This window comes from Pleurodeles waltl, chromosome 3_1 (genome assembly GCF_031143425.1).
Source record: "Pleurodeles waltl isolate 20211129_DDA chromosome 3_1, aPleWal1.hap1.20221129, whole genome shotgun sequence".
NCBI classification, from domain to species: domain Eukaryota; kingdom Metazoa; phylum Chordata; class Amphibia; order Caudata; family Salamandridae; genus Pleurodeles; species Pleurodeles waltl.
The window spans coordinates 325,141,613-325,157,311 of NC_090440.1; the positions used below are offsets into that span (position 1 = coordinate 325,141,613).

At 48.8% G+C, this 15,699-nt stretch overlaps 1 protein-coding gene across 2 annotated transcripts in view; it reads right to left on the minus strand.

The window, feature by feature from the left end:
• DMXL2 (Dmx like 2) overlaps positions 1-15,699 on the minus strand; it is a 1,615,381-nt gene that overhangs the window by 149,880 nt on the left and 1,449,802 nt on the right. For both annotated transcript variants that reach the window (XM_069222485.1, XM_069222484.1), the window contains one exon: positions 7,840-7,917. In XM_069222485.1, the coding sequence (XP_069078586.1) occupies positions 7,840-7,917 (78 nt within the window). The remainder of the gene's footprint in view (positions 1-7,839; positions 7,918-15,699) is intronic.

The window sequence follows — 15,699 nt, forward strand, 5'->3', positions numbered from 1 at the left end:
GTCTGTGGCCCGGGAAGACAGGAATGTGAAAGTATGCGTCTTGCAAGTCAAACGCTACCATCCAGTCTCTGGGATACAGGTCAGATAGGACCTGAGCCAATGCTAACATTTTGAACTTCTCCTTTTTTTAGGAAGAGTTTGAGGGGCTGAAGATCTAATATAGGACGAAGACCCTTGTCCTTTTCCGACACCAGAAAGTAGCAGGAATAGCAACCACAACCTACTTCTGGCAAAGGAACCCTCTCTTTAGCTCCTTTGGCCAAAAGGACTTGGACTTCCTAGCGGAGAAGCGCCATATGATCCTCCGATATTCGACTGTATGAAGGTGGCATGGCTGGAGGAGGTGCCTCGAAGGGTATGGAGTAGCCCCATCTGACAATCTGCAGGACCCACCTGTCCAAGGTAATGGATTGCCACTGGGGCAGGTGATGGCGAATCCTGCCGCCAACTGGTTCCTGGTGTACCCATGGACTAGGAAGGTTTGGAGGCTGAAGCGGGGGTTGGGGTGGACTGGGCGACCCGCTGGCTCCCTGATCCCCAGGGGCATGGGATCCCGCGTCTGCGGGGGGGCTGAACAGCATGCAAGGGTCAATGGCCCGCGGGGAAAGGACACGGTTGGGTGTCCCTTCCGTAGTCACGAAAGGGGTGAAAGGCAGACTGCTGGGGTCTAGAAGCGGGCGTGAGGCCAAGGGACCAGGCCGTGGCTTGAGAATCCTTAAAGCGCTCGAGCACCGAGTCTGCCTTGTCTCCGAAGACATGTGTGCCATCAAAGGGCATGTCCATCAAGGATTGCTGGACATCACCTGAGAAGCCAGATGTTCTTAGCCAGGCGTGGTGTCTCAATGCCAACGTCGATACACCCGATCTGCCCAGAGAGTCGGTCGTATCCAGTCCACAATGAATCATGAACTTTGCTGCACCCCTTCCATTTCTTACGGCTTGGGAAAGGATAGTCCGGGCCTCCTCCAGAACTCCAGGTATCACTTGCACAACTGTATCCCAGAGAGTATGGGACCAGCAGCCCAAAAGGCATGCGGTGTTCATGGACCACAGCGCTAGACTGTTGGAAGAAAACAACTTCTTTGTCAAATTGTCCAGTCTTTTTCATTCCCTATCCGGAGGTGCGGCAGGGAATGTACCAGATGAAGAGGAAGCCTGGATGACAAAGCTCTCAGGCGTGGGGTGTTGGGTGAGGAATTTCGGGTCTGTCAGACTAGTTTCTGGCCACATGGGGTGAGTGCCTTTGTGCACTATGTGACCAGGAACAAAGCCAGTCTTGGGTAGAGGTGCTTCACACTTCCCGCCTGCAGGAACTTTAAAACCGGGCGGTGAGCCTCAAAGGCTCAAGCCTGGTGTTACAACACCCCAGGGCACTGCAGCTATTAAAGATGCTTGCCCCCCCGGACACAGCCCCACTTTTGACGGCAAGTCCGGGAAGATAAAGAGAAGAACAAGGAGGAGTCATCCCCTCAGCCAGGTCCACCCCTGAGGTGACCAGAGCTATTGTGACCCCCTCCTTAGAAAATCCTTCATCTTGCTTTGGAGGATTTAGCCCAAAAGGAATAAGGATGTGCCCCCTTACCCAAAGGGAGGAGGCACAAGGATGGTGTAGGCACCCTCAGGCACAGTAGCCATTGACTACTGCCCTCCAGCCCTAAAAACACACATAAATTTAGTATTTAGAGGTGACCCTGAACCTAGGAAATCAGATTCCTGACGACCAACAAAAAAGAAGGACTGCTGACCTGAAAACCCCACAGACAAGGAGGAGTCATCCCCTCAGCCAGGTCCACCCCTGAGGTGACCAGAGCTATTGTGACCCCCTCCTTAGAAAATCCTTCATCTTGCTTTGGAGGATTTAGCCCAAAAGGAATAAGGATGTGCCCCCTTACCCAAAGGGAGGAGGCACAAGGATGGTGTAGGCACCCTCAGGCACAGTAGCCATTGACTACTGCCCTCCAGCCCTAAAAACACACATAAATTTAGTATTTAGAGGTGACCCTGAACCTAGGAAATCAGATTCCTGACGACCAACAAAAAAGAAGGACTGCTGACCTGAAAACCCCACAGACAAGGAAGACGAAAGCTGCTTTGGCCCCAGCCTGACCGGCCTCTCTCCTGATTCAAAGAACAATCACCAGCGACGAATCCTGCGGCCCCAGTGACCTCTGCCTACTCAGAAACTCCTGAGGACAGCGGCCCTGTCTAAACAAGCAAGAAGAAACCATTTTTAAAGGGACTTCCACCTCACTCCGGAAGCGTGAGTCCCCACCACTCTGCACCCGACACTCCTGGCCCGTGACCAGAGAAACCAACGACCAAGAGAGGATCCCCAGGCGACTCTGACGAAGTGCCAACCCTGGGCTAACCTCTCTGTACCCTGTAGGAGGCTGGCCTGGCTTATAGTGGGTACCTGATGGTACTTACACCTTGTGCCAGGTCCAGTTATCCCTTATCAGTAGATTAGTAGTGTTCTAGCAGCTTAGGCTGAACTAGGAGACATGCAAAGCTCCTACTATACCACTTATATCATATAGCACTATATCATAAGAAACACAATACTCAGAGTTACTAAAAATAAAGGTACTTTATTTTAGTGACAATATGCCAAAAGTATCTCAGAGGATATACTCCCTTAGGAGGTAAGTAGAATACACAAAATATACACACAAACCAAAATCAAGGTAGGTAAACAGTTAGAAAAGTAGTGCAAACACTGTTGAACACAATAGAATGCAATAGGAGACAATAGGCCCAGGGGCAACACAAACCATATACTCCAAAAGTGGAATGCGAACCACGAATGGACCCCGGGCCTAGTGTAGTGTGTAGAGGGTCGCTGGGAGTGTAAGAAAACACTAAGGGTGTCCAAGATACCCCACCCCAAGACCCTGAGAAGTAGGAGTAAAGTTACCCTACTACCCCAGAAAGACAGTAAAGTCAAGATTGGGGGTTCTGCAAAGGCAAAAACTGACTGCAAAGCACTGAAGACGGATTCCTGGACCTGCAAAGGAAGGGGACCAAGTCCAAGAGTCACGCAAGTGTCCGGGGGGCAGGAGCCCACTAAACCATGGATGAAGGTGCAAAAGGGCTACCTCCAGGTGGAAGAAGACGAAGATTCTGCAACAACAGAAGGTGCCAGGAACTTCTCCTTTTGTCAGAAGATGTCCCACGGCGTGCTGGAGGATGCAGAGTTGTTTCCATGCAGAAAGACCGCAAACAAGCCTTGCTAGCTGCAAGAGTCGCAGTTGAAGATAATGGGTGCTGCCTGGGCCCAGGAAGGACCAGGAGGTCGCCCCCCTGGAGGAGGAGACAGAGGGGGCTCTCAACAATAGAGAGGGCCCACGCAGAAGCAGGCAGCACCCACAGAAGCACTTGAGCAGGCGTTCAAGAAACCTGAGCACAGCGGTCTTCTCAACACAACAAAAGAGGGTCCCAATAAGCCGGTGGTGAACTCATCGAGTTGAGCAATGCAGGACGGAGTGCTGGGGACCTGGGCTGTGCTGTGCACGAAGGAATCCTTGCAAAAGTGCACGGAAGGCCTAGCAGCTGCAGATCACGCAGCACACAGGATTACTGTCTTGTGTGGGGAGGCAAGGACTTACCTCCACCAAATTTGGACAGAAGGACCACTGGACTGTCGGGGTCACTTGGATCCAGCACCTGTGTTCCAGGGACCACGCTCGTCAAGATGAGAGGGGACCCAGAGGACTGGTGAGGCAGAAGTTTGGTGCCTGCGTTAGCATGGGGAAGATTCCGTCGACCCACTGGAGATTTCTTCTTAGCTTCCAGTGCAGGGTGAAGGCAGAAAGACCTCAGAGCATGCACCACAAGGAAACAGTTGAGAAAGCCGGCAGGATTAGGTGCTACAATGTTGCTGGTAGTCGTCTTGCTACTTTGTTGCGGTTTTGCAGGCGTCCTGGAGCAGTCCGCCATCGATCTGTGGCAGAAGTTGAAGAGAGAGATGCAGAGGAACTCTGGTGAGCTCTTGCATTCGTTATCTGAAGAGAAACCCACAGGAGAGACCCTAAATAGCCCTCAGAGGAGGATTAGCTACCTAACCAGGTGATAGCCTATCAGGAGGGTTCTCTGACGTCACCTGCTGGCACTGGCCACTCAGAGGTCTCCATTGTGCCCTCACACCTCCGTATTCAAGATGGCAGAGGTCTGGGATACACTGGAGAAGCTCTGGGCACCACCCCTGGGGTGGTGAGGGACAGGAGAGTGGTCACTCCCCTTTCCTTTGTCCAGTTTTGCACCAGAGCAGAGGCTGGGGGATCCCTGAACGGGTGCAGACTGGCTTATGCAAGGAGGGCACCATCTGTGCCCTTCAAAGCATTTCCAGAGGCTGGGTAAGGCTACTCCTCCCCAGCCCTAAACACCTATTTCCAAAGGGAGAGGGTGTAACACCCTCTCTCAGAGGAAATCCTTTTTCTGCCTTCCTGGGACTAGGCTGCCCAGACCCAAGGAGGGCAGAAACCTGTCTGAGGGTTGGCAGCAGTGGTAGCTGCAGAGAAAACCCCAGAGAGCTAGTTTGGCAGAACCCGGGGTCCATGCTGGAGCCCCGGGGATGCATGGGATTGGCACCCCAATACCAGATTTGACTGGGGGCACAATTCCATGATCTTAGACATGTTACATTGCCATGTTCGGAGTTAACATTGTGAAGGTACATATAGGTATTGACCTATATGTAGTTCACACGTGTAATGGTGTCCCCGCACTCACAAAGTCTGGGGAAATTGCCCTGAACAAGGTGGGGGCACCTTGGCTAGTGCCAGGGTGCTTTCACACTTAGTAACTTTGCACCTAACCTTCACTAAGTGAGGGTTAGAGATATAGGTGACTTAGAAGTTACTTAAGTGCAGTGTAAAATGGCTGTGAAATAACATGGACGTTATTTCACTCAGGCTGCAGTGGCAGTCCTGTGTAAGAATTGTCTGAGCTCCCTATGGGTGGCAAAGGAAATGCTGCAGCCCATAGGGATCTCCTGGAACTCCAATACCCTGGGTACCTAGGTACCATATACTAGGGAATTACAAGGGTGTTCCAGTGCGCCAGTAAGAATTGGTAAAAATGGTCACTAGCCTGCAGTGACAATTTTAAAAGCATAGAGAGCATAAACACAGAGGTTCTGGTTAGCAGAGCCTCAGTGATACAGTTAGGCACCACACAGGGAACACATATATGCCACAAACTATGAGTACCGGGGTCCTGGCTAGCAGGATCCCAGTGAAACAGGCAAAAACAAACTAACACACAAGTAAAAATAGGGGTAACATGCCAGGCAAGATGGTACTTTCCTACATACCCCCACTACGACGCCTGGAGAGGGAATCCAGAGGACCCCCTTGACCGTGACTGCCTGGTGAAAAGAGACCAGACACCTGGAAGAAGCACTGCACCCGCAGCCCCCAGACCTGTGAATAAACAACCACCGGTGCAGCAGTGACCAGCTGGCGGCCCTCACCCTTGCCAAGTCGGTGGCTGGCACGAGAAGCCGCCTGTGCCCTGCCTGCAACGTCAGAGTGACCACCGGGTGCCTCCACTAATTTCTACTACAAACCTGACGCCCTGTTTGCCCACTGCACCCAGCCGCCCCTGTGCCACTGAGGGTGTACTTTGTGTGCCTACTTGGGCTCCTCCCAGTGCTCTACAAAACTCCCCTAATCTGCTCCCAGAGGATGCAGTTACTTACCTGCTAGCAGACTGGAACCTGAGCATCCCCTGTCACCATAGGCGCCTATGTTATTTGGGCCCCTTCTTGACCTCTGCACCTGACCGTCCCTGTGTTGCTGGAGCTGGGTGTTTGGGGTTGACTTGAACCCCCAACAGTGGGTTGCCTATGCCCCGGAGACTGAGCTTGTAAGTGCTTTACTTACCTCAAAAACTAACCTGTACTTCCCTCCCCAAGGAACTGTTGAATTTTGCACAGTGTCCACTTTTAAAATATATGATTGCCATTTTATGCCAAACTGTGTACATTACTGTTTTGATTCAAAGTTCTATCTCTACATATGCAAAGTACCTTACATTTAAGGTACTTACTTGCAATTTTAATCTTGTGCTTCTAAAATAAATTAAGAAAATAATATTTTTCTATCTAAAAACCTATTGGCATGGAGTTAAGTCATTGAGTGTGTGTTCTCATTTATTGCCTGTATGTGTACAACAAATGCTTAACACTACCCTCCGATAAGCCTAACTGCATGACCACACTACCACAAATTATTAGTATTATCTATTATTGCCTCTGGGGGAACCCCTGGACTCTGTGCACACTATCTCTCATTTTGAGATAGTATATACAGAGCCAGCTTCCTACACTTGTCCTTCTTCGACTTCTTTTTGTGACCCGAATGTCCCAATGACTTCGAGGACGAAGAGTGGTGGTGAGTCCGTGACCGGTCTCAAGATCTTCCTCTCAAACGAGACTGTGAGCGCTGTGGAGTTGTGTCGGGCCTCCATGAGCTTTAGGGACCACTCCCTCAGAGATTTCTGGTTGATGGTCCAACACTCGGAGCACGACTTCGGGTTGTGTTCACGATCCAGGCAACAATGACACACGAGGTGCGGATCAGTCACCGACATCGTTGGGTGACAGGCGTCGCAGCGATTGAATCCGGTCTTGTGGGACATCTGTCAACGCATCCACGAACTCGGCAAACAAATTCAATAAAAAGTGTTGACGTAGTCAAAAAATAACTGAGGCAGCTCTCTCCGAGTCTGCGCATAGGCTGGTGCAGAAATAAAAGAACTGACGTCAGAGCGCCGGGGTGGCGCCTATATAAGACCACGATGTCATCAAGGCGAAAGCGACGCCAACGACACCCGCGGAGTCGACCGACACCACCTGACGTCACAAGAGGTACTACTCGAGGAAAAATCTCCAAATCCAGTCTGACGCCTGGGGAAATTAAAAGATAAGGAATCTGCAACTAGAAGTCTCTATCAGAAAGTTTGGGTTTTTCTGATTTCTTTACCAATCTGGGAAGCTTAGCCGTTATTGCACCAAAGTACATTAAAGATCTTTTGAGACATTGTAATCAAAGGGGTCGGCCTCAAGTTAGTGATGATGGGATATTGAGTAGTACATGTGACATAACTATGCGCCCTACACTTTACAGGTTGTTGATAACAAGACAAATTCCTCTTGACAAGATTTCACCTCAAAATGATCCATTTCAAGGTGGCATTCCCTCAAAAGGGGACCTGGTTTTTAAATCTTCCCCCCTACCACTGCGAAGTATCTGCATGTCAGAGCACATTCACTTTATGCTATTTTGCTCATTTTATGCTGCTCAAAGCAAATGATTTCTGCCTCCGATATTACAGCCATTAGAAATTAGATCACAGATGCTTTTGCCTATGTGCTTCATCTGGGGGGCGAAAATTTGATATATGCTGTTTAAACTACATTGTAAGTGCTTTGAAGATACAATCAAGATACTGAGGTCTTACCTGTATTTATTGAAGTTTTATTTTCTTTGTTGATTTTGTAATTATGTATTTGTGTGACTTTTATGGTTTAAATGAGCCAAATTAAGTATTTTTTGAACTTGAAAAATACAAGTATCTTAGCCCATTTGATTAAACTCTGCTAAACTAGCCATTCAAGGTGCTACGGTAGAGGGAATACATACACATATTCATATTGTGTATGTGACGAAATATTCCATATTTTTAAAGAACTCCATCATACATTCCCAGCTATAATACATTCATAAATATGATCAGAATCTGTCTAGAAAATTAAAACTGCACGGTACCTTATAAGACAGAAATTCAAGGTTCAAGACTAATGTTTATTTACTTACCAGGTAATGTTTATTTACTCACCAGGTAAGGTTTCGGATTAGATACAGTTTGGTTAACTTGCCAAATACTTAAAAATCCTTCTCCATCAGCAACACCACACTGAAAAAGAAACAGAAAAAACTACTTTATTTTATCATTACAACTGTACATAAAAAAGTTATATCAGTGCTATGGAGCACAATCATTTCAAGAATTGTCAATTTGACTGAAAACCTTGATATCTACAATGTGCAACATCAGATAATATAAAGTTTTACAAGTCAGACTCTTCCCTTCACTTTATATTCTAAATTTCAATCCCCAAGTTAACTTCTCTAAACACCAATGAACTAAAATTCTTCTGCCGAGAGGGGGAAAAGTAATAAAATACCGTTCAGTACCAATTTCGGGCATCCTTCACCATAAACTCACTTGCAGACCCCCTCCTCTTTTTTCCTTTGCTCAGCGCAGAGCTGAGTGCTGGTTTTTCTAACTCAATCGTATTAAGTGGTTAATGCAAATGTGGAGTGAAACATTTAAATATAGTGGCCAGTTCTGCCTGCATGCATGTCTGCCTGTACATCACTCCTGAGGTGAGCAGATTAGAAATGGGTTGGCCGCCCACCAAGCAATAATCGATTAATGAAATCCTGCCTCGCACTAGACTCCGTGTGGATGGTAACATCAGGGAGTCTAATCCCAGCTAAAATTGTTAAGGTACTGAGGTGGTGTCGGAAACTGGGCTACTGATTGAGGGGGTTGAAACCCTACTCAAGCAGCAACCACAATCTTTGTCAGGGTGAAACACAAGCAAACCCCAAAATAACCTGTGCTTAAACCTCTGGTAGCTTGGCACTAAAGCAGTCAGGCTCAACTCAGAGGCAATGTCTAAAGTATTTATGCAGGGCTTCATACAGTAATAAAGTGAAAACACAAAATGAAAAATGCTATATCAATTTAGAGAAATAGAGTAAAATGTAATTAACTAATAAACTATTTGACACCAAACCGATAAAAAATCTAATCAGTCGAACCGGAGATATGCAAAATGTTATGTGAAAATAGTGCTATAAGCACAAAGCCCCAACTGTGGTTATCTAGTCACGCTGGACAGGGACAAAGTCCCAAATTCAGGCTGGTCTACAATGGAGCGCGGGCTGTATACAAGGACCGGACCAGGCTCACTGAACAAACTTCAGAGGAGCTTCGAGGCTTTAATCTGTGGTCTTGTGTTGTTGTCAAGGATGCCGTCAACCACAAGCTTGCGATGCGAAGGCCTACGTCAGGGATGCATGGCACTGCTGTGGCTCCGCAGCACGGCTGTAAGACCATGTGCTGCACAGCACTGGTTCCCATCACAGCTAGGCTGGGAGATCACCTTCAGGTCCACTTCCATGGATCCAGGACTAGGAGAACATCACTTTGGGGGCAAGACTCATAGCAGACTCAGTCCAAGTGTTGGGTTCAAGGTGGTTAGAACCTTTTCTGTCCCTGTGGCTCTGATCAGGAGGCCAGCCAACAGTTCTTGGAGTCACTCTGGTGGTCCTGGGATCAAGATGCAGGTCCAGTCAGCCCTTTCACTAAGACAGCAGGGCCACAGAGTAGCAGTCATTCTTGCAGAGCATCACAGCAGTCCTTCTGGCTCTTCCACAGGTCCAGAGGTGTACTCAAGGGTTGCGTCAAGGATCCACTATTTATACCTGGAGCCTCTTTTGAAGTAGGAGAAACTTCTAGAGAATCCCCTTTAAAGTATTTAAAGTTGTAGGAAGCTGGCTCTGTGTATACTATCTCAAAGTGAGAGATAGTGTGCACAGAGTCCAGGGGTTCCCCAAGAGGCTTGACAGAGGCAATAAAAGATAATACTAAAGCTCTATTTGTGGTAGTGTGGTCGTGTAGTTATGCTTATCAGAGGGTAGTGTTAAGCATTTGTTGTACACACAAGCAATAAGTGAAAAAACACACTCAATGACTTAACACCAGGCCAATAGGTTTTTATACAGAAAAATATTATTTAAATTTTTTTAGAACCACAAGATTCAGATTGCAGGTAAGTACATTAAATGTAAGGTACTTGGCATAGGTAAAGATAGGACTTTGAATAAAAGTAGTAATGTACACAGTTTGGCATAAAATGGCAATAATATATTTTAAAAGTGGACACTGCAAAATTCAACAGTTCCAGGGGGACGTAAGTACAGGTTAGTTTTTGAGGTAAGTAAAGCACTTACAAGTTCAGTCTCCGGGGCATAGGCAGCCCACCGTTGGGGGTTCAAGTCAACCCCAAACACCCAGCACCAGCAACAAAGGGCCTGTCAGGTGCAGAGGACAAAGAGGGGCATAAATAACATAGGTGCCTATAGAGACTAAGGGTGCTCCGATTCCAGTCTGCTAGCAGGTAAGTACCTGTGTCCTCGGGGAGCAGACCAGGGGTTTTAGGTACATGACTGGAAGGTCCCGAACAGGCACACAAAATACACCCTCCGCTGGCACAGGGGCGGTTGGGTGCAGTGTGCAAACAAGGAGTCAGGTTATGTATTGAAATCGATGGAGGGACCCAGGGATCACTCTGGTGATGCAGGCAGGGCACGGGGGGGGCTTCTCGGGCCAGCCACCGACTGGGCAAAGGTGAGGGCCGCCTGCTGGTCACTACTGTACTGGTAGTTGGTTCCTCACGGGCCTGGGGGCTTCGGGTGCAGTGCTTCTTTCAGGCATTGGGTTCTTTGTTATCGGGCAGTCGCGGACAGGGGGGTCATTTGGATTCTCTCTGCAGGCATCGTCGTGGAGGTGCAGGGAGGTCAGCTCAGGGTGGAAACGTTGTTGGAGTCAACTGAGGGTCCTCTCTGCGGTGTAGGTTTCTCTGGACACGGGCCGGGGGCGTCGGGTGCAGAGAGGTGGGGACTCACACTTCAAGAGAGAGGTGAGAGTCCCTTCCAAGACGGTTTCTTCTTGCTGCTTTGGACAGAGCCGCTGTCCACGGGAGTTTCTTGGTCCTTTGGAATTGAAGGGCAGTCCTCCGAGTCGGCAGAGGTCGCTGGGCCCGTAGGATGCGTCGCTGTTGCAGGTTCTTTGAATCTGGAGACAGGCCGGTAGTGCCGGGGCCGAAGCAGTTGTCGTCTCCTTCTCTACAGGGCTTTCAGGTCAGCAGCCCTCCTTGTTAGGTCATCAGGAATCTGATTTCCTGGGTTTGGGGTCACCCCTAAATACTAGATTTAGGGGTGTGTTTAGGGCTGTAGGGCAGTAGCCAATGGCTACTGTTCCTGAGGTTGGCTACATCCTGCTTGTGCCTCCTCCCTTTGGGGAGGGGGAACATCCCTAACCATATTGGGCTAAATCCTCCATGCCAAGATGGAGGATTTTCTGAGGAAGTGGTCACCTCAGCTCTGGACACCTTGGGGGCTGTCCAGGCTGGAGGGTGACTCCTCCTTGTTTTTCTAATTAAATCCTCCGGACTTGCTGGGGCAGCGGGGATCCCCACTAGCCGGAGTACCCTGGGCTGTTGTAACACCAGGCTTGAGCCTTTGAGGCTCACCGCCAGGTGTTACAGTTCCTGCAGGGTGAGGTGTGAAGCACCTCCACTCAGGACAGGCTTTGTTCCTGGTCACAGAGTGCACAAAGGCACTCACCCTATGTGGCCAGAAACTGGTTTGGAAGTGGCAGGCTGGCAGCAACTGGTCAGCCTATCACTGATGTTTGGACTGGTATACAAGGGCATCTCTAAGGTGCCCTCTGTGTGCATTTTTCAATAAATCCCATACTGGCATCAGTGTGGATTTATTGTGCTGAGAAGTTTGATACCAAACTTCCCAGATTTCAGTGTAGCCATTATGGAACTGTGGAGTTCGTGTTTGACAAACTCCCAGACCATATACTCTTATGGCTACCCTGCACTCACAAAGTCTAAGGTTTGGCTTAGACACTGTAGGGACATAGTGCTCATGCAACTATGCCCTCACCTGTGGTATAGTGCACCCTGTCTTAGGGCTGTAAGGCCTGCTAGAGGGGTGACTTACCTATGCCACAGGCCGTGGGATGTGGGCATGGCACCCTGAGGGGAGTGCCATGTCCACGTAATCATTTTTTCCTCACCAGCACACACATGCTGTGAGGCAGTGTGCATGTGCTGAGTGAGGGGTCCTCAGGGTGGCATAATACATGCTACAGCCCTTAGAAATCTTCCCTGGCCACATGGCCCTTAGTACCAGGGGTACCAGTTACGAGGGACTTATCTGAGTGCCAGGGCTGTGCCAATTGTGGGAAGAAAGGTACAGTTTAGGGAAAGAACACTGGAGCAGGGGCCTGGTTAGCAGGGTCCCAGCACACTTTCAATCATTACGGGCATCAACAAACGGCAAAAAGATAGGGGGTAAACATGCCAAGGAAGCCAAAAAGAGGATGAGACTAACCTTTCCCAAGAGAGTCTTCATTTGCTAAGTGGAAGAACCTGGAAAGGCCATCAGCATTGGCATGGGCAGTCCCAGGTATGTGTTCCACTACACAGTCTATTTCCTGTAGGGATATGGACCACATCAACAGTTTAGGGTTCTCTCCTTTCATTTGCATTAGCCATCTGAGAGGTCTGTGGTCAGTTTGAACTGTGAAGTGAGTACCAAACAGGTATGGTCTCAACTTCTTCAGGGACCAAACCACAGCAAAGGCCTCCCTCTCAATGGCACTCCTACGCTGCTCTCTGGGGAGTAACCTCCTGCTAATAAAAGCAACAGGCTGGTCAAGGCAATCATCATTTGTATGGGACAGGACTGCTCCTATCCCATGCTCAGAGGCATCAGTCTGCACACTGAACTGCTTTGAATAATGTGGAGCTTTCGAAACTGCTGCTGAATACATAGCTTCTTTCAGGGTGTCAAAGGCCTTTTGTCAGTCCAAGGTCCAGTTAACTTTTCTGGGCATTTTTGTGGAGGTAAGTTCTGTGAGCTGTGTCGCTATGGATCCATATCCCTTCACAAACCTCCTATAGTACCCAGTCAAGCCAACAAATGCCCTGACTTGAGTCTGGGTTTTTGGAGCATCCCAGTGCAGAATAGTCTGGATCTTGGGTTGGAGTGGCTGAACTTGGCCTCCACCTACAAGGTGTCCCAAGTAAACCACAGTACCCCGTGTTATCTGACATTTAGATGCCTTAATAGAGACGCCTGCTGGTTGCAGGGCTTGCAAAACCTTCTTCAGGTAGACCAGGTGATCCTGCCAGTTGGAGCTAAAGACAGCAATATCATTTAGATATGCTGCACTAAAGGACTCCAAGCCACCAAGGACTTGATTCACCAACCTGTGGCAGGGGCATTGTTTAAGCCAAAGGGCATAACAGTAAATTGAAAATGCCCATCAGGTATAGAGAATGCTGTATTTCCTTTTGCTCCAGGTGCCATTTTGATTTGCCAGTACCCTGCTGTCAAGTCAAGGGTACTTAAGAATTTGGCTGCACCTAATTTGTCAATGGGCTCATCTGCCCTTGGGATGGGGTAAGCATCTGTCTTGGTGACAGAGTTGAGCCCTCTGTAGTCCACATAAAACCTCATATCTTTCCATCTCTAGTGTGAGGTTTGGTGACCAGGGCCACTGGGCTAGCCCAGGGACTGTCAGAGTGCTCCATCACTCGCAACTCCAGCATCTTGTGGACCTCCACTTCAATGCTTTCTTAGACTTGGTCAGAAAGTCTGATATTTGTATTCTTGACAGGTATACTCTCTCCTGTGTACACATCATGGGTACACAGGTGTGTCTGACCAGAGGTCAAGGAAAAGAGCTCAACAAACTGCTGGAGGACCTTCCTGCAGTCTGCTTGCTGTTGGCCAGAGAGGGTGTCTGAGTAGAGAACTCCATCTACTGAGCCATCTTTAGGGTCAGTGGAGAGGAGGTGAGGGAGAGGTTCACTCTCTGCTTCCTGATCCTCATCAGTAGCCATTAACATGTTTACATCTACCCTGTCATGATAGAGTTTAAGGCGGTTTACATGGATCACCATCTTGGGGGTCCTGCTAGTGCCCAGGTCCACCAAGTAAGTGACCTGACTCTTCTTTTCTAGCACTGGATAAGGGCCACTCCATCTGTCTTCAAGTGCCCTGGGAGCCACAGGCTCCAGAACCCGGACTTTCTGCCCTGGCTAAAACTCAACCATAACAGCCTTTTGCTCATACCACAACTTCTGGAGTTGTTGGCTGGCCTCAAGGTTTTTGCTTGCCTTTTCCATGTACTCTGCCATCCTTGAACGTAGGCCTAGTACATAGTCCACTGCATCTTGTTTAGGCTCATGGAGAGGTCTCTCCCAGCCTTCTTTCACAAGTGCCAGTGGTCACCTTACAGGATGGCCAAACAGAAGCTCAAAGGGGGAAAACCATACTCCCTTTTGTGGCATCTCTCTGTAGGCTAAAAGCAGGCATGCAAGAGGACATCCATCTCATTTTAAGTTTTTCAGGGAGCCCGATGATCATACCCTTCAATGTCTTGTTAAACCTTTTCACAAGATCATTGGTTTGTGGATGGTATGGTGTGGTGAACTTGTAAGTCACCCCACACTTCTTCCACATGTGTTTTAGGTAAGCTGACATGAAGTTGGTACATCTGTCAGAAACCACCTCCTTATAAAATCCCACTCTGGTAAAAATACCTATGAGTGCTTTAGCTACTGCAGGAGCAGTAGTGGACCTAAGGGGAATTACCTCACGGTACCTGGTAGCATGATCCACTACTACCAGAATATATTGGTTCCCTGATGCTGTGAGAGGTTCAAGTTGACCCACTATGTCCACTCCCACTCTCTCAAAGGGGCCCTCCACCACTGGAAGTGGAATGAGGGGGGCCTTTGGATGGCTACCTGTCTTGCCACTGGCTTGACAGGTGACACAGGAGCTGCAAAACTCCTTAACCTTCTGGGACATATTGGGCCAATAGAAATGGTTGACTAATCTCTCCTAAGTCTTGGTTTGTCCCAAATGCCCAGCAAGGGCAATGTCATGGGCTAAGATCAGAATGAACTCCCTAAACTCCAAAGGCACCACCACTCTCCTAGTGGCACTAGGTTTGGGATCTCTTGCCTCAGTGTAAAGGAGCCCATCTTCCCAAGAGACCCTGTGGGTTCCACTGACATTGCCTTTTTCTTGCTCAGCTGCCTCATGTCTTAGGCCTTCAAGAGTGGGGCAACTCTTTTGTCCCTTACACAGCTGTTCCATTGAGGTTCCCCTGGGGCCCAACAGCTCAACCTGGTAAGGCTCCAGCTCCATGGACTCAGTTCCCTCAAAGAAGAGAACGTCTTCCTGCGAAGAGAGGTTATGCCTCTTTTGAAGTGCAGAAGCTGGTTCCCCAGTCTTCTTTCCTTTCCTCTTGGAAGGTTGGGCCATTACTCCAGACTTCAACCCTTCTTTTTCACCCGGTGCCCTGTTCAGTGCCCCTGTCTTGACACACACCAGTTCAGGGATACCCAGCATGGCTGCATGGGTCTTGAGCTCTACCTCAGCCCACGCTGAGGACTCCAGATCATTCCCTAGCAGACATTCTACTGGAATTGCAGAGGACCCCTGTGACCCCTCTCCATTCTAAAGTTACCACTGCCATGGGATGGACTTTAGTTTGATTGTCAGCATTAGTGACTGGATATGTCTGTCCAGCCAGGTACTGTCCTGGAGAAAACAGTTTGTCTGTCACCTCAGTGACACTGGCACCTGTATCCCTCAGGGCTTCTACTCTATTCCCATTTATCAACAGCTGCTGCCTGTAGTTTTACATGTTAGGTGGCCAGGCAGTAAGTGTGGCTAACTCCACCCAACCCTCTGAGACTAGTATAGCTTCAGTGTGGACCCTGATTTGGTCTGGGCACACTGATGATCCTACCTGGAGACTGGCTATTATTCCAGTACTAACTGGAGTAGTTGTTGTTGTGGGACTTTTCTT